General features: G+C 42.5%; 1 protein-coding gene across 1 annotated transcript; it reads right to left on the reverse strand.

Annotated features, from left to right (window-relative positions):
• Positions 1-574: 574 nt before the first annotated feature.
• Positions 575-21,270, reverse strand: LOC105926700 (vesicular glutamate transporter 1). The gene is made up of 13 exons (XM_012863117.3): positions 20,820-21,270; positions 12,203-12,455; positions 9,073-9,191; positions 8,872-8,986; positions 7,653-7,740; positions 7,394-7,480; positions 6,922-7,058; positions 6,418-6,567; positions 4,791-4,923; positions 4,156-4,266; positions 3,943-4,070; positions 1,766-1,835; positions 575-1,619 (listed from the first exon to the last, which is right to left on the reverse strand). Exons 1-13 carry the CDS (start codon positions 20,879-20,881, stop codon positions 1,342-1,344), a joined length of 1,731 nt encoding a protein of 576 aa, XP_012718571.2. The 5' UTR covers positions 20,882-21,270; the 3' UTR covers positions 575-1,341.
• Positions 21,271-25,464: the final 4,194 nt, after the last annotated feature.

Raw genomic sequence — 25,464 nt, forward strand, 5'->3', positions numbered from 1 at the left:
TATTTTGTTTAATCTATAATGGCCCCATTTCGATTTTCTTTTTGGAAATAACAATGTTATAATATTATCAAAACAAAGCTGTAATATTCGGAGAATAAAGCCAGACAGTTTTTTGGACAATTGCTTGAAAGTCCTGATACTAATAATTTGATGTGGAGGTGCTAAAATGTTTTAGCATTTCCCTATTTATGAATATGGTACCATAGTATAACTTTATAAGATGCTCTACATTCCTCTTTTTAACAAAGGGGGTAGACTGCACTTTGCAAGAGTTTTCATTAAAATAAAACTTCATTTATGTAATAAAAATAAAAAAAAAGACTCCCTTCCCCTGCAAGGGCTCGCCAGTCTGGCGCTCTTATCTTGGGGGTCTCTGGCTGAAAGTTTTGGAACCCCTGCCTTATTTTCTATTTTCTACTTAAGACAAATGCTATGGTGAATAGAGAGAAATAATACAACGTGAATTGAGCCATTTATCTCCCTACATCTTGAAAAACTCATATTCAATAAGGTACACAGGTATAAATTAAATATGGTAAAGAAAAGGGAAGAATTGGCCCAGATTTGACCTTAGGAGGTTGTTGTCTGTTTTTACTAAAAATCCCAGCCTGGGTCTTTCTGAAAAAGAGTTTCCATTTTCTCCCAAACATACATAGATTGTTTACAGGTATGCTTCACTCCAAATAAATTGAATGTTAGGAGAATTAGTCTCTCCAGGTCTGCCTGTGCATGATTATTTGCTCCCTGTGATAGGCTGGTAAACCGTCCACAGTATAACCAACGCATTTTCCCTTCACTGCTGGGCCTAAAACAATATTTAAGGTTAAAAACCTAATCCTTCACATGGGGTCAAACCCATAATCCAGCCTTGTTGTATAAAAATCAACCCAGATCTGGATCCGTCCATTTTCACGCAGCTCTGGGTTAGCAGAATAACGCAAATTGTGTTGTTTCTAAACGAGCACTTTTATAAAGTGAGAATGTGACATTAAATGACATGAAAATATCTAATTTATGAGAATTCAAATTTGAATGAGAGTCAAACCGTAAACACGGAGTCATAAAATATAAACCTGTCTACTGTTTAAAGATGGAAGCCTCATCAGGCCTAAAGAAAAGCCTGTTTCCAGGGAAACTTTTCAAAAAGGCTGCCGTTTTCTCACACAAACACACGTTTTATGTTAACTACTGTCCTGCTTTAAATGTCTTTTTTGAAATAAGTTCAGTGGTCGAACTTCCTGAAGAGTCCAACTCCATGCTGTCCAACGTCCTTCACAGTGAGATCCACGTTGGTGATAAACTGTTTGTGCTTCTCTGATTAGACGAGAACATCTGCTGGTTTTATGTAAACTCTCGGTCGCCCTCGCCTCCGTAAAGGTAATTGTTGGTCCCGGCCGGCTGGACGTACTCCTCAGTCTTGTCCCAGTCGGAGACCCAGCCCCCGCCTCCTCCGTTGGGGTCTGACGCCTGGTTGGTGGCTCCATAACCAACTCCGCCACTCGTTCGATAAAGTTCCTCTGTCTCGTTCGCCAGCTCGTCCTCGTCCAGGATGCCACACTTCTCGGTGCTGAGCTCCTCCGGCTCGGCCCAGGACTGCTTCTCTCCCGAGGCGAAGAGACCTGGAGGGCGCATTCAGTCAGTTAATCAATGATGAGGCTCAGTTACGGCCAGAAACAGCGCTGACACAAACAGAAAATGTTTTCCTGAATTGATCCCAATAAAAGAGGACTTAGAAAAAACTTGAATGCTGAGTAGCTTTACCTACCGTAGAAAATAACGCCTCCATAATGAACGAGAGAGGCGATCAGAAACACACCCTGCCACTCCTCCCGCGTCTGAATGAGGAGAGGAGAAAATTAACACAAGCCACAGTTATAAAACCAGACGTTTGCACATTTAGTTTTAAAACTGAACACAAGTCCACCTTGTTGCACATCCGCTACTTTCTCCTTCCCGAATAAACTGAAGGTTCTTCTGAGTTTCAACCTTGCGTAGCTTATATAAATTATATAGAAAAAACACAAGCCTTTCTGCTGCATTAATCTTTACTACAAGATAATGACAGGAAATGTCAGAGAGAAAAGCAGTTCCAGTTTACAAAAAATTACAGAGGTCCTGGATTTTCCTCACTTTGGGTTTTAAAATCATTTCTTTTAACCTTTTTCCATACATATGCACTGATTTTAGAGCCTGGGTGTGACTTACACATATTATATATATATATATATATATATATATATATATATATATATATATATATATATATATATATATATATATATATAATATATATTTATCAGGGCAGCACAGCACAAACGACCATGCACACACACTCACACCTGCTTGTGCATCACTTTTCTCCAATTCAGGGTCAGTCCTTTGTTCTACTGGTAGAGCTGATTGAAACTGGTTGTTTTCCTGAAACACGTCTGGATTCCGTAATTAACACTCACCAGACGCCAAATGCGAGTAAATTTTTCCGTTTGGCGAGTAAATTTCAGAGAGCTAGCTGCCACATGGCGAGTACATGTTTGCACCAGAGAAGTCGTGTTTTTCAGTCATCTGGGTGGATGTGTCTTTATGTTCCTCTGCTTTCAGCTCATATGACCTACACGCTAGCTGTTAGCCGTTTGCTAACAGCTAGCATGTAGCTCAGGCTAATTACGTAGCCGGATTATGTGGAGACATTTAGCAGGAGTCAGTCAGAATTACTTTGGCCGGTAAAAAATATGCTTGGCCAGTTGATCCTTAGATCTACCGGCCAACTTGGCCGGTGAATCAGGAAGTTAATTTCAGACACTGATTCTAAATATTGTCCATAACTTTCAAATAGGCTCAAGATTTGGAGACTTTTCAGTGTAAGTCTGTTTTTTCACGAACATCTGCAGCTCCTCACATGGAAAATCCTGAGACGGGTTTTATGATCAGATGGTGGAAAGACCGCATTATGAAGTGAGGAACCAAGGAAAGGCCTTAAAACCTAAGAATGTTGTACCAACAGCAAACAGGCTTAAATCGGAGGCAACTGGACTTTCGTCAGAAAGAACTGAACGAAAGTCCGGTTGCTGTTGTGATGACCCGGATAACTGAGAATTTGCACAGGCATGTTGTACGAACTGTTAAGCACGGCGGGGGCAGCATCATGCTGTGGTGCTGCTGCATTTTACAAAGTGGATGGAGGAATTGACCAATTCATGAACTCCAATCAGCAGCTAGATGCTTGAAACTTGACACAACTGGGGAATTCAGCAGGACAGTGATCCTGAAAGCATGTGAGTTTTTACTCAAGATCTTTCCAAATATTATTCTGCATTTGTTTTTAGTCGCATGAATCATTTGGTTTATTTTCTGTTTTCCTTTTTAATCATGTTTTATTTTGCATATGTCTCTGTGAAGTACGTCTAGATTTTTATCTGTGAAAGGTGCTACATAAATAAGATGTACTTTCTTTCATCAGAACGGGTTTGGGGACGGACAAATGGGCAAACATTTGGCCCGCTGAGTGGCCCAAACTCAACACTCTGCAAATGTTAGGATTAAGATCTGAAAAAGAAAAAAAAACTTGTGCCATTTTAAATTAGCTCTACCATCTTTGCTGAGTAATGTTGCCAGAAATGCTGCAAAAAGTCAGGGTGCAACATCCGGGGACATTCATGCTAACATTAGAGGAGGTGATGGTATAATTCTGACCCTGTGAGGATTAAAGAATAACAAATTAAGGTTATGCACTGTGTCTTTCTTTTTTTGTAATAACTGTAGCTATTTGTTGGATTATCAGTTCAGCTTGGAAAAAGATTTATTCCAATGTTTGACTAAAGGCCCAAAATGAACATGAAGTTTGTTCCCATGTTGAATGGCGGTAATTAATAACTGGACATATTTCCGTTCCAACTTCACACTGACATTCAGCAGAACTCAAACAGATCCAGGATCAGCCCTCACCTTATGCTTTGTCATGGCGCCAACTATCAGCGGGCAGACCATGCCGGACAGCGTGCCCACGCCGTTGGATATGCCCATGAGGATGCTGGCATACCGTGGTGCAATGTCCAGGTGGTTGACGTTGAAACCTTATGAGGGAGGAGAAAACGACCGTCATCACGGCGTCAGAGCCATGCACATCTCTGTTATCTGCACATGGAAGCTGTGTTTCACCTGAAATGGCGAAACCAGAGAAGCCCACGGCCAGCACCAGGAAGGTGATGGCGACGCCCTTCGTGTGCGAGAAGCCAACCACCAGCAGGAGGGTGGCCTCCATCCCAAAGCCTGAAGCAGAGCAGAGGACAGAGTCAGGCAACGAGCAAAAACTGCTGTCTCTGTCTTAATTAGGCCGTTATCTCATGGTGTATCATGATATGAACGTCTGCTTCCTCATTTCACTCCAGCATCAAACTTCGTTCTGCAGCTCAGAAATAGCTGATGGAGGCAGAGCTTGTTGGGCACAACACTTAGTCATCGTTTGCCTCGTGTGTGCCTTGGTGTTTTCACACCAGCGCTCACGCGGCTCCGCTCTGTAATTAGGCTGAATCTCCTGACTGATGGGTGTGTGCTCTGAAAAGTCACTAAAAGATAAAAGTCATCTGAGGCCAGCGTCAAAGCAGGGGATCAACAGAAAACTTCCTGATCAGCACTCGGTGAAACCAAATTCTCTTACCAAGAAAAAACACAGAGGAAATCCGTCAGCGTAAATGAATAAAAATCTCCAAAATCATTTTCATTGTGTGTGTGTGCACTGATCTCCTGACAGGTTAAACTCTCTGATGGAGCTTCTTGGTTTCGTTCTCTCTTACCTCCGCAGTTCATTATCTTTCTGACATTCGTGGTGGTCATGATCTGGTTGGAGCGCAGATAGTCAGCGATCTGTCCACCGATGGGCACGATGATGGTCATCACCAGGTGAGGAAGAGCAGACACTATGCCCACCTGAATGTGAGAAAGTAAATGCATCATCAGCGAGGAACAACAGCCAGTCGACTGAAAACTGCCATCTGTGTGCGGTGAACGAGTTTTTGCAGCTCTGTTGCCTTCAAAACTTTTTCACATTGTGTCACATTACAACCAAATGCTTTGTTAAGTTTAATTGTGGTTTTGTTTGACAGACCAAACCTAAAATTATGCATAAATGTGCAGCGGAAGAAATGCGGTGGACTGATTTCTTTCTTTTCTTTTGTTGTTTTGTTTTGGAGTTGCTGCTTTATTTATTTGTTTTCTGCAAAGCCCTCAGGCGTTCTTCATAGAGAACATCAGAACAACCAGGACCATGGAGACCAGGGATGGTTCTGATCCAGTTACAGCAGGGTCAGGTTCTACAACAACATCCAGAGCTCTGATCAGCATCTGAACCTGGAGAGAGGATGGACCACACAAATTTAGCTCAGTGAAAAAAGAAAGCCATGAGGAGTCCTGTTTGCATTTTACCACAAACCATTTAGAGACAGCAAACATGTAGAAGAAGATGTTCTGGTGAGATGAGACAAACTAACTCTTCTCCTCACCCTGAACACACCATTCACTGAAGCACGGTGGAGGCAGCATCATGCTGTGGGAAGCAGATCAGAGCTGATGGAGATAAATCAGGAGCATCCTGCAGGAGAACCTGTTAGAGGCTGCAGGAGAACCTGAGACTGAGGTGGAGGTTCTCCTTCCATCAGGAGAACCAGCCTGAACATCCAGCCTGAGATATTATGGGATGGTTTAGATCAGAGCAGATCTAAGCGTTAAGTTAAATATGAGGCCATCTGTCCAACAGCCGAAGCTTGACTGAAACTCCAGAGTTCAAAACGGAAAACAAGCAGAGCAGCAAAAATACTAAAGAAGATGCAACAACCGCAACAAAAGTGTGGATCTGTGCATAAATTAATGCTTACAGCTAATAAACTGAAGCCATGGTGTAAATACAGTTCAACCAACATTAAAGGAAATGCAAGTCATCTGTTGCTTTTAAAGGTGGTTCTACTTTTATCCTCTCTGTTCCTGTATGCTGCACTATGTACGTGTCAGGGCGTTATAAACTCAACTCAACTCAAACTTTATTTATAAAGCACATTGAAAACAACCGGGGTTGACCAAAGTGCTGTACAGATAAAAGATAAAAACTGAATGATGAGCATCAGAGCTGGTTTAGTTTGAAATGGCGTAGTCAAAGTCCACACCTAAATCCAATTGGGAAACTGGTCAGACTTGAAGATTGATGTTTATAGATGTTCTCCATCCAGCCTGACTGAGCTTGAGTTGTTCTGCAAAGAACGAGCGAACGTGTCTGTGTCTGTAACTGCGATAAAAGGCGTTTTATTCTGGTTCCATTTGTCAGAAACGCAGGAAGAAAAGCGTTTCTCTCCACCACTTTGTGTTGATTTTTCTCATGAAATCTGTGGTGTGAATACTATAGCGATGCACTGTGCGTTTGAGTTGGATCACCTTGCTGATTTCAAACCCAAACACCTCCTCGAAGTACGCAGGCTGGCTGATGAGGAGCAGATAGAAAGTCCAGCTCCTGCAGAAATTAGCCACAATGATGGCGTACACCGGCATGGAGGTGAAGAAGGCTCTCCACGGCGTGTTGAACTTCTGCAACGCAAAAAGGCTTTTAGTGCTTTCACATTGCATTCCTAATACTTTTAACTATTGACATATTCAAATGTTATAACAAGGCGGGAAATGGACCAAGAGTAACTAGAGGAGGGCGATCCGTTAGAGAGTGAGGAAGTGGAAACTTTCTGGCCGAATGCAGACACCAGAGATGACCAAAGAGTTTCTAAATCTGTAGATGGCTGCTGTGGTTTGAAGTGACTCATTGTCTGATTGTGTAGTTTGGACCTGCTTTCATCTGCACGATGTCATGGTGCATGAATGTGTTTGGATATTTATCAGAAAGGCCTCAGCTACAGGCCTGAGAGCCGCTGGCGCTGCACCCGCACTGACCGTCACTGTAAACTGGGCCGACTCGCCGATGCTCTCCTCTATATAGATCCTCTCCTCCTCTGTGATGGTGGGGTGAGCCGCCGGACTCTCGTAGGAAACCAGGATCCAGAAGCAGTACCACATAACGCCAAAGCTTCCTGTTAGGAGAGAGGGAAAAAAAAGAAAAGAAAGCCTTCAGTCAGCTCAGACCCGCATGCCCAGAAATTTAGATTTAGGATTCTGGGTCATATTTATGCATGAACACCACGCGTTTTATTACACGTTAATAACTTCCTGCATCGCATACTGCATATTAACGTCTCATTATGTGGACGGCTACATCTAGAGACATGACTGGCCGGGGTTTTCCTGTCCACAGAGTTTCATAACGCATCAGCTTCCACTTTCTGACTTTGCAGCCTGCAGGGGATCAGACTGTGACCCCTCCACGGTTGGTTTTCTGAGAACACGCAAGGATGCAAAGCTCTTTTACCGTACACGTAGAAGACCGAGGACCATCCTGAGTACTGGACAAGGATTCCAGCTAAAGGCATGGCGATCACAGCACCTGCATAGGAGCCTGGGAAAGAAGAAACCTTCAGCTTAGTGCACAATTCAATCGTACATCATTTTTAACCCATAAAATGTCAATCAGCTGCGTTGCATTCTGGGTAATGTAGCACTTCCTGGGTCACTTGGTGCCAGCAGGCGGTCTGGTCCGTGGCCTCATTAGGCAGCGGCCCTGAACTCACCACAGAAGGCTGTTGTGGCCAAGCGACTTCTCTCCAGAGGAGGCGCCCATTTTGCCCAGATACCGTGACAGGCCGGATATGAAACCCCCTGCCAGATAAGACGGGTGCTGTCAGCTGGACAGACCACCTGAACTACACGCAGAACCGTGTGAAAGTATTCATACCTCTTAAATGTTTTTACATTTTGCTGATCATAACTGTGATGTTCTGTGAGAGACGGAAAAACGAAGCTTCACAGAACCGTCCAGTGGAAGGACAAGTAAACACGGCTGAGAATTTTTTGTTTTATGAATAAATAGTTAATTTGGCATGCGTTGATATTCAAACTTGCTGAATTTACAAGTTTTGCCAAAACTACAGCTGCAAGTTTTTCGATGAACATAAATAAATCATAAACTGACCTCAAGTCTTTTCTGGTTTTAGCCTAATCTTTAAATTTAAACTCATCAGTTCATGTTTTTCCACAGAATGTTGATTGGTTTCAGGTCTGAACTTTGACTAGGCCATTCTAACCCATGAATCTGCTTTGATCTAAACCAGGGGTCTGCAACCTGTGGCTCTTTGGACCTTCCACAGTGGCTCTTAATAACTTTGGCTACAAATTATATTTTCATTATGGTATTTAAATGTAGTAATTATAATAAATACAGGATTTAGCAACTTTTTCTTGGACTAATTGCTTTTAATTTTCACAACAGAATGATGCTAAAAGTGCGAGTAATATTTAATTTTAAATCAATATTTTTTTCATTATGTTGGAAACTATGATTTTATTTATTTTTATTTTTTTACATCATCATCCACAAACATCAACATCCCACCCATCCTATTTTTTCAAACCTCAAAACAGACATAAAATGGCGTTTCTTTAACGATGACAACATATTTCCTACAGTAGATCTTTATCACAAATTACACAACATTTGCGGCTCTGAACGAGTTTAATTCAAGTGGACTGTAGACAAAACGGCTCTTTAGACTGTAAACGTTGCAGACCCCTGATCTAAACCATCCAGTGATATCACTAGTTGGATTTTCATGGTGGTGGTCCAGCAGTCATGCCTTACTATGTTTACGTCTATCGTGGAAAATCCTAATAAATTGCATTAAAGTTTGATCGTGTAATGTCACAAAATGTGAATGAATTTTAAGAGGTGTGAGTACTTTTGCAATGCAGAAGTGCAGCCATTTTCCTTTAATTAGTAAGAGAGTTGTATACCTCCACCAGTCCTTGACATATCCTGACTATGATCACGCAGCCAAAGTGCATCCGTGCTGCTGTGGGGATGAGCATATTCAGGCATGATGTGGCAACTATTGCAAAGCCAAACACTCTGCAGGAGACACGGAGCAGAGGACGGTCATTTTAAAAACACCCGAGTTCCTCTTAAAACTTTAATATCAAGGAGGATTTACTGACCGGTTTGCTGCAAACTTTTGACAGATGAACCCTCCAGGGATCTGGGTTACTATGTACCCCCAGAAGAAGGAGCCGTGGATCATTCCCACTGTTTCTGGATCCCAGTTGAACTGGGCGTTCTGTGGAGACAGAAACACATATGTTGTTATATTTAACTGTCCCTGTCATGCAGAAAGATATGATTTCATGTCTCATAGCGCCCCACTAACAGAGCTGGATCCCAGGGGACTGAAGTCCGCAGCAGCTCAGAGAAACAAAGCAGCCAACAGTGACACCTACCGTAAATTCAACAGTACTGCATCTTATCTTCTGCATGTTGCTGTTGAATATCTTTTGTTTTATCGTCGTCAATGCTTGAGTTATTTTTCACTGGATTCTCTTAGTTTTACTGCTTGAAACATTCATAAACTTTACTGCTGATCATTAGTTCATTGAAAAAGTTATGCTCCTCCTTATCTTTTCCTTTTTTTTTTTGGTCATTTTTTTTCTCCTCCATCTTGTCTCTGTCTTGTGACGGTCACTACTGATCAGATACAGATGGACACTTCATGAAGGTTTTTAGGATTAGATATTTAATTTAAAAAACGATATCTTATTAAATGGAAAATGTTGTTTTAGCTCATTTCATGGGTGATGTGATGCTGGACAAACAGATCTGGGGTTAGTCTGCAGTAACCCAGGCACTACTCCGGTCTGTGGTGAAACAGTTGAGCCAAAACAACTAAGCTCTTCATCTACTGGTCTGTTTGTAACATACCGGTATTGAATGAATGGATGGATGGATGGATGGATGGATGGATGGATGGATGGATGGATGGATGGATGGATGGATGGATGGATGGATGGATGGATGGATGGATGAACAGATGGATGGATGGATGGATGGATGAACAGATGGATGGATGGATGGATGGATGGATGGATGGATGGATGGATGGATGGATGGATGGATGGATGGATCGATGGATGGAAGGAATAATGGATGGAATGAATAATGGATGGATGGATGGATGGATGGAAGGAATAATGGATGGATGATGGATGGATGGATGGATGGATGGATGGATGGATGAACAGATGGATGGATGGATGAACAGATGGATGGATGGACGGATGGATGGAAGGAATAATGGATGGATGGATGGATGGATGGATGGATGGATGGATGGATGGATGGATGAACAGATGGAAGGAATAATGGATGGATGGATGGATGGATGGATGGATGGATGGATGGATGGACGGATGGATGGAAGGAAGGAATAATGGATGGATGGATGGATGGATGGATGGATGGATGGATGGATGGATGGAAGGAAGGAATAATGGATGGATGGATGGATGGATGGATGGATGGATGGATGGATGGATGGATGGATGGAAGGAAGAAATAATGGATGGATGGATGGATGGAAGAATGATGGGTGGATGGATGGACGGATGGATGGACGGATGGATGTATGGACAGATGGATGGATGGACGGACGGACGGACGGACGGACGGATGGATGGATGATAATAAATAATAGAAAACCTTTGACTCATATATTTTCTAAGCAGTAACATCTTTTTTTATTATTACAAATGTCTGAGCCCGTTTGGGATCTAAGTAATGTATATACTTTGGGTGCATTAAAAAACAGTTTAAAAGAAAACAATTTACAATAAAATGATTTTTGCACATTATATATTTGAAAAATGTATAATGTTTGCTGATTGTGAGCCGTGTTACAAAGTCTTTGGACACAAGCGGTTTAAAGGGATAGTTTAGATATTTGAAGTGTTTATTTATTATCAGTATTAGCTCTCTTACCTCTTGGAGGCAAACGTCACACTGCAGGGAGTTTGTGGAAAAGTGGAATAAAGGCTAACAGCTGGTCGCACAGGTCTATTGTAGCTGATTTTTGTTTTTTAAAGCAACTTAAACTGAAAATCATTACATCTAGTCTAAGATATTAAACCTGCAAACTTTTAAAAGATTCTTGTTAACTTTGCTGCTGTATTTTCAGCCAAACACCATCTGTGTTTCTGCGCTGAAGCTACGTTAGCCGAGGCTAACAGCTGCAAGTCAGAATCATATTTATTCGGCCATGATTGAGCAAAATCAGAGGAAGGGATTTGGTTACAGCGCTCACAGCCTGCAGATATTAGCTATAGATATTTAAACACGGTATGTTAATTTCTCCTTTTTAATGTGTAAAGAAAAGAAATAAACGGAAAGGCTGTGAATTGTGAACGTATCATACTGATTTTGTTTCACAGCCGTGTAGCTGAGTGCTCATGCTGGAGTTTGTTGGGTTCATCGGAGAAACAATCTGGGAAAGACTCACTCTGTGGTGACTGGTTTCAGCAGACAGCGCTCTGTAGCGCCGCCCTGGTGGTAAAAGTCTGAACAGTTTGTGTCCAGGATGTGTGGGGTCTGCAGAGATGTTAGCTGCCCTCTTCCAGAAAGTTTTCCAATTAAGCCACAATCTTCTTTTATAGAGCATTGTGCCCCACCTGAACGTGAACATTTTTTCTTTGTGTTGTGTTATATTGCTAAAAGCAGCTGAAACAGGGTAGCTGTTAGCCTCCTGCTCTGCGGGTCGTTTTGCCATTTCTACTTCAGCTAAAGTGAAATTACTGAGAACGTCACAGATCCTCTATTTAAAAAAAATCCAAATTATCACTTGAAACTTGAAACATAATATAATAAAAATGACATTTACTAAGAATTATCTATGCTGACCGTTTAGGCTCAGTGTGAATGAAGGAAGGAGAAATATAAAAGTAAAACAGCAGGAACTGAATCTCTGCTCTGTATGTAAGAGTTAGCACTAGCACCGCGGCGCAGCATGCAGATGCAGGACCTGGTGATGTTTGCAGGTTTTTTATGTATTTCCTGATTTTTGCTGATCAGGATGGTTTTGGCAGATATTTAACAGGAGGGGTGCGCTTTAGTTTATAGCAGACGTGCTCTGATCCTGAAGGTTTGTCTTTAGCCAGCTCTCAGGAACACTCTGCTAATAAAAGACAAAACAACAACAAAAGCTAATCCTGAATGTTTTGAGGAAAAGCAGGAAGTAGCACAGAAAAAGGAGCACAGAGGAGCCGTGGGGGGACCCATCAGTGAGCTATTCTTCTCACTCACCACTATGACCTCCTTGTTGTCCCTGAAGACGGTGTGGCTGTTGACCATGCTGACGATGGCCACGCCCAGGTTACACCTGATGCCGAAGGAGATGCAGAAGCCGATACCGGAGAGGATGGCGATGATGTAGCGCCTGGGCAGGCCGAAGCACGTGCAGTCCACCACCGGCATCTCCTTCTCCTGCACCAGCTCGGGCCGGCCCTCGGCCGACAGCTCGATGGTTTCACCATTTTCCTGTTTCTTCTCTAGAGCTCTGCAGGAAAGAGTCCGAAGAGAGAATTCCCACCTGTGATCATGACTGCCACACATCATTTTCCATTTCAGCTCAACAACTTTAAATGAAAGACCTCTGCTTTAACGATAGGCAAGCTCTCACGATTTTTCCCGAATTTTGTTCTGAAGTGTTTGTGGAAAAAAGAGGCGTCTGGATCTAGATGCCAGACGTTTGCTGACAGTTTGAGTGGCGATTTCAAGCCTTAACGTGACAGGATCAGCTCAGGTGTTAGCCTCCCTCACCTGGGTCTTACTGGCGCCTGCACAACAGGCTTTACCTTGTTTGTTAGTATATTTTGGGGTTTTGCGTTGTGAACGTTTATCTCCTGATAGACCTGCAGAACGCAATGGGAAAGGTGTGGCTACTGCAGGAGAGACTACACTGCAAAAACGGAAATAAAAATAACTAAAATGTTCTTAAAATGAGTGTATTTTTCCTTGATTTGAGCAGGTAAATAAGATGCTTTGCCAATGGAATAAGATTTTTGCACTTAAAACAGGAGCAATTCATCTCCATCATCTTATTTCAAGTGCATTATATCTAATTATCTTTTTTTAGGGGTGAAAATACTCATCCTATTGGCAGATAATTTGATTTACCTGCTCAAATCAAGGACAAATGCACTAATTTCAAGAAATCTTTACTTATTTTTGGTTATGTTTTTGCAGTGTAGACCAACAGCTTCTCTCCTTCCTGGTTTTTCCTGTGAAGCTCTGACCTTAGTCTGCCTCCTCTCTGACAAGCATCAAATATGCATCTAACGGGGCCTAAATTAAAGATGACGAGAGAACCGCTGAGCTCTCAGATCAGCCTGGGACTGTCGGTCTGCTTCAGGAAGAGCAGAAAACCTTTTCATTCCGCCGCTCTACAGAGACAAGCACGTGTGCATGCATGCCTCGCTTTCTGCTTATTTAATTGTTTCTGATCATCCAACCAGTTCCAATATCAGACGACGATAACCTGGGTAAATACAAAATAAAAAGTCAAATGATGCATTTATCCATTAAGGACAAATAAATCTCTCAAAACCAACCTGGTCCTGTGTGAAAAAGTAGTTCCATCTTCCTCAACATTCTCTTTAAAGTCACTTTGGAGGAATTTTGAAGCATTCTTTGTTGCAGAATTGGTTTAATTCTTTAAGTTAGTGGTCTCAAACATAGACTTGCAGGACACTGGTCCTCATGGACCACTGGTTTAGGCCCATACTTCAGCATCTCAATCACATATAAGTCAAGACTTTGACTAGGACAATCCAAACCCATAGTTTGTTCTTTTATTTTTAGTTATTTAGAGGTGGACTTGCTGCAGAGCTTTGGATCGTCACAAGAACAGCCTCGGCCTTTTTTGTCCAGAAATACAGGCCTTCTAAATCATTCTAAATGTGACAGCAGCGCCCCCTGCTGTTTGGTCTCAGTAGTATAATTAAACTATTACTAAACTACTAAAAATGTACAAAACTTAATGCATCTGAAGTTTGTCTTTAATGTTTAATGGATTGATGTGATTTTTCCCATATGAGGTTTTTTGCTAGTTAAAGGTTGACTGCAGGTACGAGTCCAGCCAAAAGTCTTTTATACTGTTGTTAATATATTATATAGTTTAAAAAGTATGGCAATGTTGAATTATTCTAGTTGTTAGAAACCATTGTTATGTGTTATAAATGAACCCATATACAGGTTATACATTTTAAAAGAGATTCTGGGTAATCGGCAGAACCAGAGCTTTGATGCTTTAAAACAGAAAATGATGAAAGTTGCATTTTTTTTGTTGGGATGGGGGGGGGTCCTTACTCAAAGGGAGGCGCAACAAAAAATATTTGAGAGCCTCTGTCCTGAAATCACATTCTGATGGGATTTTCTACCATAGCGGGTCATCACGGTCCTGAAGCGGCACATCAAGCCCAGACCATCACACTACCACCACCAGGCATGAGGTTCTGGTTCTGAAAGCCTGTTGGTTTTACTCCAGATGTGACGGAACAAACATTTAGTCCTCAGAACATTTTCCCATAAGTCTTCAGGATCATCACGATGTTTTTGGATAAATGGGAGATGGGCCTTTGTGTTCTTCTGGGTAAGCAGTGGTACCGGCCCTGAAAATCCCCATTTCTGCCCCGCCTTAACCTCTGAGCTTAACTGAGGCAGTGAGGCCTGCAGAGCTTTAGATGTTGGTCTGGTTTCCTCTGGGACCTCCTGGATGAGTCCTTGAAGTTCTCTTGGAGTAACTTTGTAAGTAAGTAAACTTTATTTATATATAACCTTTCACAGGATAAAAACCACAACCTGCTTCACAATAAAAACAACCATAAAACAACACAACATAAAAATATAAAACAGAATAAATGCAACACCGGAGCATAAAACTAGTTAAAATCCAGTCGTAACTAGTGAGTCATCAACTGCTTCTCAAAGAACGAACAGCGTAAAGATGAAGGCAACGTCTTCCTCAGTCTGGGAGCCACAGCTTTAACAGACCGAACCCCTCTGGTCCTGAATTTAGTTCCTGGAACCTTTAACTTTGGCTCAGGATCTCAGACTGTGAGAAGGAGAATATGGTTATTAAAGGTTGGTGATATAAGCTGGAGCTTGGCCTCTCAGGGCTCTAAAAGTAAAGATAAAATGTTAAAATGGACTCTAAAATGTACCGGTAGCTGATGTAAAGAGGTTAAAACTTGGTTTAATTTGCTGTTTTTTTCTCATGTTTTACCAAAACTTCAAAGTTTAACTTTGCTAGGATGGTCTCTGCATTGTTTCTGTGTTTTTTTGTCACCTTTTAGGTTGAGTCTTGATGAATTCCTACGCTGGGTTCTGTTGGGTTGAGTTCATGCATCTTTGCATCTCAGTGGATTCTGACGTTTTTCCAGCTATTTCCTCAGTCGAGCTTCAGTTTCTTGCCCATCCTCCACCTGCTAATGGGTCAGAAATCTTCCTCTGCAGCTTTATTCTCCCTCTCAGTCCAACAGCTCTTGGTCAGATCCTGCTGTTGTTGCCACCGGTCTTACTTTTTTGATTTAGTAAAAACTGTTTATTTTCCGCCCGCCTGGCTCCTGTCTACTCTCTGCATGCAGTTCTTCCACTTCACCATTGATGATGTTCTGTTAAAATCATCTGCAGGAAATCTGCAACCCCCCCCTGAGGAAAGAGGAGAGACGACCCCGAGGAAATCCCCCAGCCACCGCAATGCCGACGCCCTCAAGAGCCGCGGGGACGAGCCCGTGGGCTCCGCCGGCAGCCGGCCGCGCTGAAGTGGTCCTGGCCATGGGCCCTGGGGGCCAGAGGCCCCAGGGGCGCCCCGCCCCCGCGGCAGGGGCCCCGGCCGCCCCCCGGGGGGCCAGGCCCCGCGAAGCCACCGCCGGGAATGGGCCGGCGCCCACCCGGGAACCCGCCCCAAACCTGAGGACCGTCAACGCGCCAGAGGGTCAAGGCGCCCGCCAACGCAGCGGAGGAGGGCAGGACGTGGGGGGATGGGCTCCGCACCTAGCGGAGACTTGAGATGATCTTGGGAGAGGGAGCGGACCGAACCCAAACCTGGGAAAAAAAAAAAAAAAAAAAAAAAAAAAAAAAAAAAAAAAAAAAAAAAAAAAAACACACTCATTCACACCATCCCTCCCTTGTGCCCCACTCGCCACACACAGACACCAAAAAAAAAAAAAAAATAAATAAATAAAATTAAAAAAAATAAAAAATAAATAAAAAAAGGACGCTTTACACACATTCCCACATAGCATTCACATCCAAAAATCCCAAGTGGGGGGGGGTCACCACAATTCAACAATACGACTGCCTGTGCCCGACCCCCGGCCCCGCCCCCGGACCAGGTGCCCCCCGGACCAGGCCCCCCAAAGAGGGGGGGCCGACACGACCCGTACGGGCCATCCGACCAGAGCCCCCCATCACCCACTATATACCTAATAAACCCCCTCCCACCCCGACCTTACCCTAGCCACCCCTGCCCCCCATCCCTTCCTGGGGAGAGCAGAGGCGTCAGCCCCAGATCCAGTAAGCCGCCGGCCAGCCGCAACAGCCCCCCGCCAAGACCCCGTACCCAGTGGCCCGCACCTCCTCCAGGCCCCAGACTCCGTGCCGCGATCGGAGATCGGGGGTGTGCAAAAGACCCCCGATCCTCCCTACGCCCGCTCAGATGTTGTGTTGTTGCATGTTGTTCTCAGGTGTGTTTGCAGATTTCCTGTGAAGGCCCCTCTCGGGCGCACTGCTTTGGGGGCCCCTTTGGGAGTCCGGGGTTATGGGTTCCCTGACCCCTGCCTCTGTGCTCGGGGAAGGTGGGTCTTTGGTTCTCCACAATCACTATCAAGCCATTTCCTTCTGGATAATTTTCACCTAAATTAGTGCACTCTCACAATCTCCCACAGGTGCTGGGTCCCAGGTATTAAATGTTCACTTATATATAGAAAGGCTATAATTTATTTACTTTCTTTTACTTTTTTTTTAGGTATCACATTACACATGTCAGCTTAAATAATAATACATATGATTTAGCAATGGTATCAAGGTGTTACACGATTGTATCTGTTGCTTTATGTCTGTTGGTTGTGCTGTTCTTTTTGTGTCTCTTTCCAGGTGATGGAGCAGACAGAGGAAGTTTTATCATTCTCTTCCTTTTATCTCTTCTTTCTTTCACCTCTTCTTTCTCTTTTTTTTCTCTTCTTGTTTTCTTTTACTCTCCTACTTTCCCATTGTAGTGTCCATATAATTTGAAATTCTCCCTGCAGGAATCACAATAAAGCTATTTACACGCACAAATCAAGCGGAGCATTATGGCGAAAGCTGTTTGCTCCACTTGTGAAAGTAAAATCTGTCGAGCTCTATTTGGCATTAAGATATCAATTTTTATTGCCACTTTGCTAGACAGGACACTGGGGAAGAAAAAAAAAAAAAAAAAAAAAAAAAAAAAAAAAAAAAAAAATCATCTGCAGGAATGACTTATTCCCCCCCTGTTTTATGTCAGAACACAGAAGTAATCTTTATTTACCTTTACTGCTGCATTTAATCAAAGTTATTGGCTGTAATTTATCACAGATGAAGTTGCTCATCATGGACCTCTGTGATGGATGAGAACTTGAAGTGCTTCAGATTTATTTTGGTGTTGATAAATACATAAAATGCATTAGATAATCAGGACTATTTCTCCATCTGCTGCCAGAACAAGGATTGTTTTATGCATCTTTTAAATAATGATGGTTTCAGTCCTTCTTTCAGACGATGCTGTGGAACATTAAAAATGACATCACTGCAAACGTGAAGCGGCACAAATAACATTTTTAAATAAAGCTGGATTCATAAAACAGGGAGAAATAAAAGTCGTGCAGTGATAAAAAAAAAATGCCTAACGTGTTTAAAGGTTGCAACAATGTTCAGCGGTGATGAAGTATTGATGACTGATAAATTATTAATAGACTATCTCTGGCTGGCTCGGTCTATTTTTGTCTGGGCGGATCCCTCTTCCTCCTTCCTGTCTTCTCCTCCTCCTCCTCTTCTCTCTGCCTCTAGAGTCAGCTCCCCTGAGTCACGCCAAGTCTAACAAACAATTCGCAGCATTTATTTCTCTCTAACAACAATTTATCGGTTGCTATCCTCCCTGGAAAATATTCACGTCTCTAAAGTCTTCTCAGTTTGCTGCATCAGAACCACAGCGACGTGCTGCTGGCGTTTTATCTGACCGCTTAAATCATTACGATGGGGAGGAAAAATCAAACATAATTTTCTGTATTTTTAATAAATAATAATCTAAAAGGCTTACCTTCCATTTGTACCCCCCCCCCCTCATGAGTCAGCACTTTCTAGAGCCCACTTTGAGCATCGTCTCCTCTGAGGTTTGTCTCCACCAGCTTCGAACGTCTACAGACATTTATTTTCATTTTTACATCTAAAAACAGCTCAAGCTCAGTCAGATTTGCTGGAGAACATCAGCTTTCATGTCTTGCCACGGATTCTAAGTTAGATCTAAGTCTAGACTTTGACTAGGCCATTCTAAACCACAATTCATGGACCAGAAACAGGAGATTCCTGAAAGCTGTCGATTTTATGTAGGGGTGTCAAACTAAAGGCAGCGCACACATTTTTTTTCCAGGTTTTTATTTGTACCGAAAATTCAGAAAACCAAGAATAATTTTCCTTCATTTTCCCAATTATCCATTAATGAATTCATATGTTGAGGTTTGTTGCTGGAATGTGATAAAACACGAGGATCTTTAGATCCAAGGCTCCATAGCTGTCAGCATAAAGCGCATCTGTTGCAGTGACTTTTCATCACTGACCCTTCACTCAGGAAAATCCGCTGTAATCCCCTGAAGGCCAGCTGACCTTCTCATGGTTGTCACACCTGAAGAAATGAGCCGGATCTGTGCAGTTCTGCTGTTTAACTAAACCCAGGAACCAGAATCACCGTTGGTGCTGATGGTTCTGGTGAAAGCTGGACCGCTTCTGCTCTGCACAGGGGAACACCTGCGTCTCTTTTATCCTTCAAGGACAAACGCCAGAGCGGCTGGGCTGAGTCACTCAGAGTCGGTTTATCCGTCCGCAACCATTGATTGGATGAAAGAGAGTTCAATAACGATTAATAGAGAGGATGAAAAGACATCAGGAAGGACCTGGTCTAAACCAAGATCAGTCCGTTAGGTAAGGACTGGTGAGGACAACAAGAGACGGAGACACCTCCAGCGCAGGTGACCACCTTCCTTTGTGCACCTGCGGAGGGCGGTGCGTGCCGAGGGCCGTCCGTTACGCACAGCAGCCAAATGGAGCAGCCGGGGCCACGCATCCCGGGCGGAAATGACAGCTTACGGCTTTCCGCCGTTTAGTGGAGAGGACTAATCCCGGTAGTTAGATGTCCTGTGGTGGGAGGGGATATTGGTGACGAGTTACCGGCGCTACTTATGGGGAGAGGCAGAGATAGGCCCAGGTGTACATCCTGCAGGGATTTACGCAGGCCGACAGCTTGAGGAGGAGAGGCTATTTCTGGAGAGGATTTAAGTGAGTTGAGACGCGGCATCAAATCCCGAGAGAGAGAAAGGGGAGTCCATCGATAGCACGTCTGCTCTCAGGTTCCGGGAAACGCGCCGAACCTTTGTCCAAATCCTCATTTCTACAGCGGGATTTGCTCTTTAGTGCCAACTGCCAGCAAAGTTTACAAGAAGTCACCCAAACCTTTTGTTATGGATCAGAAATTTCTGCTACGGTGAAATAATAATCCACAACCACATCTGCTACTCTTTCCTAGGGTTTGTTCATTGTATCACGTCTAAACACATCCACTGTTTGGGGCAAAGATTGTCTGCTAAGCTCGGGTCTGAAATCTATTTCCTTTCAGGGATAAAACCTGCAGACGAACCTCCATATTTAACCATCACACGCCAGCGTCTGTAGCTTGATGGTATGAAAGCACAACAGAAATTGATCCATCAATCGATGCAACGTTTCGTCTTTCACTGAAAGGACACCTTCAGCCCGGTGAGGAAACCAGACTCTGTTCCTGGATCCCAGCAAGAAGATGAGGCAGATTTTACATCCTGCTGGGGGGAAAACACGCGTCGAAGCTCAGGTTTGGGTTTCAAAGCTCGTGATGAACCCAAAATGCCAGAAAGGGTTCAGAAAGTTCTGGTGCCAAATGTTGTGAGGGACCATAAATGCAGATGTGGCAGATTATCCAGGCCTGAGGACATCCTGATCTCTCTGCGGTTACCTTGTCAGGACAACGAGACAAATTTACATTTCAGAGGGGCTGGACAGAGGTATAAGCAGTCTTTGCAGTTAAGCTAATAAGTTATGTATCTGAGGTGGGAAAACACTTCATGCACACTGTAACTGTTTGTAATCGGATCAACGGTTATGGCTTTTAACCTTACTGGTATTTTCCTCTTCTTTAAGGCTTTAAAAGTAAAATAAAATCAACAGAAGCAAAAAAATATTTAATTAGCAGAACAGAAAGGGAGAAATGAGGGAGCATCCTCTGATCATTTTTCCTTCTGTGTGTCTCAGAGCCATTTGCTGAACTGGGAACATCTTTTCAGAACCAAAAGGGAAATTAAATCTAAAAATTTACAAGATAAATGCTAAAAAAAATAGGTACTTTGTATTTCACAAAAATGTGCCACATCAGCCAACTCTTCTACTCACTAGTTGACCATAAAGCAAGTGTTGTTAAACGCAGAATGTAGGAAACCTTCTGCCTTTCATTGCTGCTGGGCAGCAGGCTTAAACAGAAGTGGCCCCAGGCCCGCGGCCCCCTCGGACCGGCCCTGCATGCCAGCAGCAGATAAAGATAACCCATCTTTCTGCCTTGCATCAGTTTTATGTGAACATTTCCCCCCAAACAGGCTTCACTTACCCGTAGATCTTCCCCAGAGTCTTAGCCGCCGCAGCTTTGAACCTGTCCGGCCGGATCTCCATCCTCACGGCTCCGGGTCCGGGTCCGAGCGCACAGCCTTCTCCTCTGCTCGGTGCTGCTCAGTCACATAAAACGCAGCTCCTGTCATTCACTTGCTCATCGGCTTCGTTCGGCCCAAAGTTCCCAACTTTGTGGCGAGCAGCTCTGGTTGTCCCGGGATTTTACTGGCGCCTCCTGCTCCCTATAAGGACAAATAACATTTTCGGCCCCAATTTAGCTGCGTGAATCCAGACGAACTTCTTTTATTGTGGTTCGGGTCCGCCGAGGTTCGGTCGGCGCGCCGGGGGCAACTTTGGAGAGGTTTGGTGGCCGCACGGCGTCTCTGGCCCCGGTCCTGAAGCAGATTACCGCTGCTGCGCGCTAATCTGCCCGAGTGTGAGTAGTGGAGGAGAGCATGTCACTTCCTCCCAGCACTCCGGCTTTTTTCAGCCAAGCAGGGCTATTCTGGGAGCGCACAAGCCCGAACGGAGGGAGCGGGAGTAAACACAGTCCGGGGGGAAATCACCGGACATCACCGGACCGCACAAAGTCCGCAGGACGCACGGATGGTCCGCGCTTTTCTAGAGTCCAGAACAAACTTAAAACACGGTGGAGACAGAGTAGAGACAGGGCATAAACGCATAACTAATGATGTGAAGTGCTAATTTATATATAATTTATATAAATACGAGATTTTCTTTTTACTGGGAATCAACCTTAAATGACCAAAAGCTGCGTTATTTTTCTGCTCTGCTTCAAAACTGAAAGGAAGCTTGAAAAAAGACACCTGCACAAGTTAATGAGACTTTCCAATTATTCCAAAATGCAACTTTTGAAAATGTAACTGTTAGATTGTTCCATTTGATTTTTGTACTTGGCGTGTTTTTATGTCAGGATGTCTGCAATAAAGATGCGCTGTTGTCGAGATTTTACAATTAAAAGGAAAAGTAAGAAAGAGCTACTTTAAAATAATAATAAAAAAAGCTCAAATGCTTTGATTTTGATTGTGGGTCACAAGTTTACATACACCAGTCGTTTGCACAAAGAAATAATTTCATTAAACAAGAGCCGGGTGCACCAAAGTACGCATAAAGTCTCAAATATGTGCAAACTCCCCCACTGATGATGAGTGAAGTGTCCCGATGCTGTGATCGACAATGTCCCGCTAAAAATCTGGCTTCCTTCACTCATTTCTATTCATTTTATGTCAGCTAAAACAAAGTTTGTGTAAAAAATACTTTGAAAAAATTCATTAGACTCTAAAAACAAGAATGGTTCAGATACATGAAGCTCAGAGCCACTGAGGTCTTCATGAGGAAAAGTAGTTTGTAAGTTCCTGACTCTCTGGGGTTTACTGATTTCTACAGGTAAAACTTATGACTGCATTCTAACATTCATCTGCTGTCTAAAATTGCACTTTTATAATTTAAAAACAATCATTTTACTATTTTTATGGAAATATAAGAATCTTGCAACAGCCTGTAAACATCCAGCTAACTTAAATGTTCTTTCATTTTCTTCCTCAAAGTGCAGATTTGGCTCTGTATGAATTTCTTTCCGTAGTATTATAAATGTAGTTAATAAGTAAATACATCACAGAATCTCTGTTTGAAACAGCTGCAAGCTAAATATTACCAAGAGTGTTTAGTCTTCTTTTTCTCATGTTGTATTTACTCTGCTGAGGTGTTATAGTGAAAATGTTTTACATACATTTTTATTTTTGTTGGGGTAAAGAATTAACCCCAACAAGGTTGTCATTTTACAGATTTCTTTTCCATTTCTTTAAAATCATCTCGTTGACAGTGACAACATTGCGCCGCTAGAGGTCGCTGCCTCTCAAACACATGGCAGCGGTGGTTCTGCCTGTGAGCTTTATTTATAGGTATTACTCTGGATAAACTCCTTAATGAGAATAAAACTTAACTGTATTTTGTTTTTTAATATTAAATTTGTTGGTGTTGATGTTTTTGCCATATTTTCATCTCGCCTCCTCATGTAGGGGCCTTGCCTGTTCCGTGTATTTCAGATTGTTCTCTGCCAACCTGTCTTCTTTAAACAGGGGTGCAACAGAAAAAGTTTAAAATCTTATGGAAACATGACCTTTAAAGTGAACATATTACCATATATTTCGGACTATAAGCCACATTTATTTAGACATTTATTTCCAACCCAGAAAGCTCTCGTTACGCTGAAAGTTGTTTAAGAAATCAGACCGTGAACGTAGCGGTGCTACATGTTAAGCTAATTGTACAACACAGATGTTTCAGAGAAACATAAAGCTCACAGGAATCAGAGAAGTTGTAACCCGGTGTAAGTATCAGATTGGCTCGGGTGCTACCCGATGACGTCTACATATGGCAACTCAACTCAAACAAACTAGATTATGCGCCCGCGTCTCCATTTGTTACAAATAAATTTTATTTTGTTAATTTACGGTTATTTTCCTGTAAATTAGTTGAGGCATGAAAACTTTTAACATCATTTTGGAATACTTGTGTGGTAGTCTGACAATTTAATCGGTAATTTTGCAGGATCAAAGAAGTTACAACCTTAGAGAAATTTAATTCCTCCAATTTTTTTTTAAGTTGTGAAGGGAAACTAAACCATAAACTCATTTCATTTTTAATAAAAGTCAGCAGCCAAATTTAATTTTATCACGGCATTCATCACTTTAAAATCAATAACGTTCATTCCTCCTTTTTGTACTGATGTTGTTCTTTCTGATCACATGTTTTTTTATTATTCCAGATGAAATTGTGATGAATTTGATTATTTTTTTATTGTGGTATTTGGTACATTTAAGATATATGCTGGATAACTTAGTCTGGCTATCCCTTCCATTTTTGTTAACAATATTCTTCCAAACATTGAGCCAATTGTCAAATATTTGTTGTTTTTTTTATTTATTTGTAAAATGGCTTGAATATTTGTTCAAGCTTTTGAGAAAAAAGAAACCGCTAAATTAACTTAATAAAATTGATTCGTTACAAATGCAGACCGCGGGCTCAATGTAGTTTGTTTGAGTGGTGTTGCCATAATGTGACGTCATCAGGAGGCGCAGGGACCATGGAGAATTTCTTCGTAAAATTGTCCGTTTACAAGCCGCAATCCCGCTCTCGAATAAAACCTACACCCCGCTATAATTACTTTAGTAAGTTGTCCAGACCAATTACAATATTTTGCGCAATTGAGCAAACGTTAAACCAACAATGTATAGTGACGTCATCAGAAGACGCAGGACCCGAGTCAATCTGGCAGCCCGAGTCAATCTGGTACCTACACCGGAGAACAGAGCTTAAGCTAACGCTAACTGCTGTTAGCTTCACAGTCCAATAACAGGGTTTTGCTGCAGTCTGGATCCTTAGAGCTGCATGAATGCCGACGGAAACAGTAAAATAACATACGAACATACGTTCAATCTTTGTTGTTTATAAGTTAATGTTTTAATTCATTTTTTAGTGGTACAGGAGCAGCGTATAGTTTTCACAACCCTCTTGCGGCTATAGATGGTAATGTTTACTCCTTGGTTCATGTTAATAACTGTGAATTATCATTTAAAACTGAGACGCACATGACTGATAAGTCGCAGTATCGGCCAAACTATGAAAAAAAGTGTGACTTATAGTCAGAAAAATACGGTATATAAAATCTGTTGTTCGTTGTTGGGTGTGTTAACCCACACAATTCAGCCTCCAGCAGACTACAAAAATGGCCGAACGGGGTGGAGTGGGACGCTCTGCTGGAGAGGGGCGGGTATGAAGTGCCTCCTTTAGATTTAAAGAGACGGCACCAAAACAAGTTGTTCTCAGATGTACCTCAGAACAGAGCTGAAACGGGGGAACATGTGGGTAAATTAACGAGGTATTCAGACCAAAGAATTATCTCCGCTTCATATAAACCACAGCTGAAGGATTTCAATGTGAAAAGGAAAAACTGAAAAGCAAGTCCCCTTTAATAGATGGAACGAGGTTTTGATGCTATTTAGCTGACATCATCATTATATTGGTTAATCTACCAAATTTGAATGTAATGTGTCTCCTTAAAGCGACGGTGTAAACAATTTTAACCTAAACAAACCTCCAAACATCCCGTTGCCACAGCAAAATCAATAATTCTGCATATAGTTTAAAGCAGGTGCAGAAAAAATATGCCTTGATTAATTATTTATGACTTGCCCAGACAGAAAGATGACCAAAGGGAAATAAAGTGTTTATTTATTTCTAGCTATAACCAAGTTGGCAGGTTGCAGAGCGATGCAGCAGGTGGCACTGCTGCCTTGCAGCAAAAAGGTCCTGGGTTTGAATCCCAGCCTGGGGTCTTTATCTGTGGATTATTGTGTGTGTGTGTGTGTGTGTGTGTGTGTGTGTGTGTGTGTGTGTGTGTGTGTGTGTTTCCTGCCCCCCCCCCCCCCCACTGTCCAGTGTAAATTGTAGGCAGCCGCTCTTCCTGAGCTTCTATCGCCCTTTTATTTGTATCTGCCAGTATCTACTTTCCCCTAGTAACTGTTTTGTTTTCCAATAAATTAATAAATGCGCACCTTATTCTAAATATAATTACACAATAAAAAGGAATTGTTGTTCAACTCAAAATGTTAACTGTACTGTTA

Source organism: Fundulus heteroclitus, unplaced genomic scaffold (genome assembly GCF_011125445.2).
Source record: "Fundulus heteroclitus isolate FHET01 unplaced genomic scaffold, MU-UCD_Fhet_4.1 scaffold_47, whole genome shotgun sequence".
NCBI classification, from domain to species: Eukaryota; Metazoa; Chordata; class Actinopteri; order Cyprinodontiformes; family Fundulidae; genus Fundulus; species Fundulus heteroclitus.

Excerpts from the sequence above, each read along its gene's own strand:
- LOC105926700 (XM_012863117.3), bottom strand. The coding sequence starts at position 20,881 with ATGGAGATCCGGCCGGACAGGTTCAAAGCTGCGGCGGCTAAGACTCTG. Across the intron at positions 4,267-4,790 it reads AAAGATAATGAACTGCGGAG|GCTTTGGGATGGAGGCCACC; the intron begins GTAAGAGAGAAC and ends GCTCTGCTTCAG. Across the intron at positions 4,071-4,155 it reads CTCTGGTTTCGCCATTTCAG|GTTTCAACGTCAACCACCTG; the intron begins GTGAAACACAGC and ends CTCCCTCATAAG.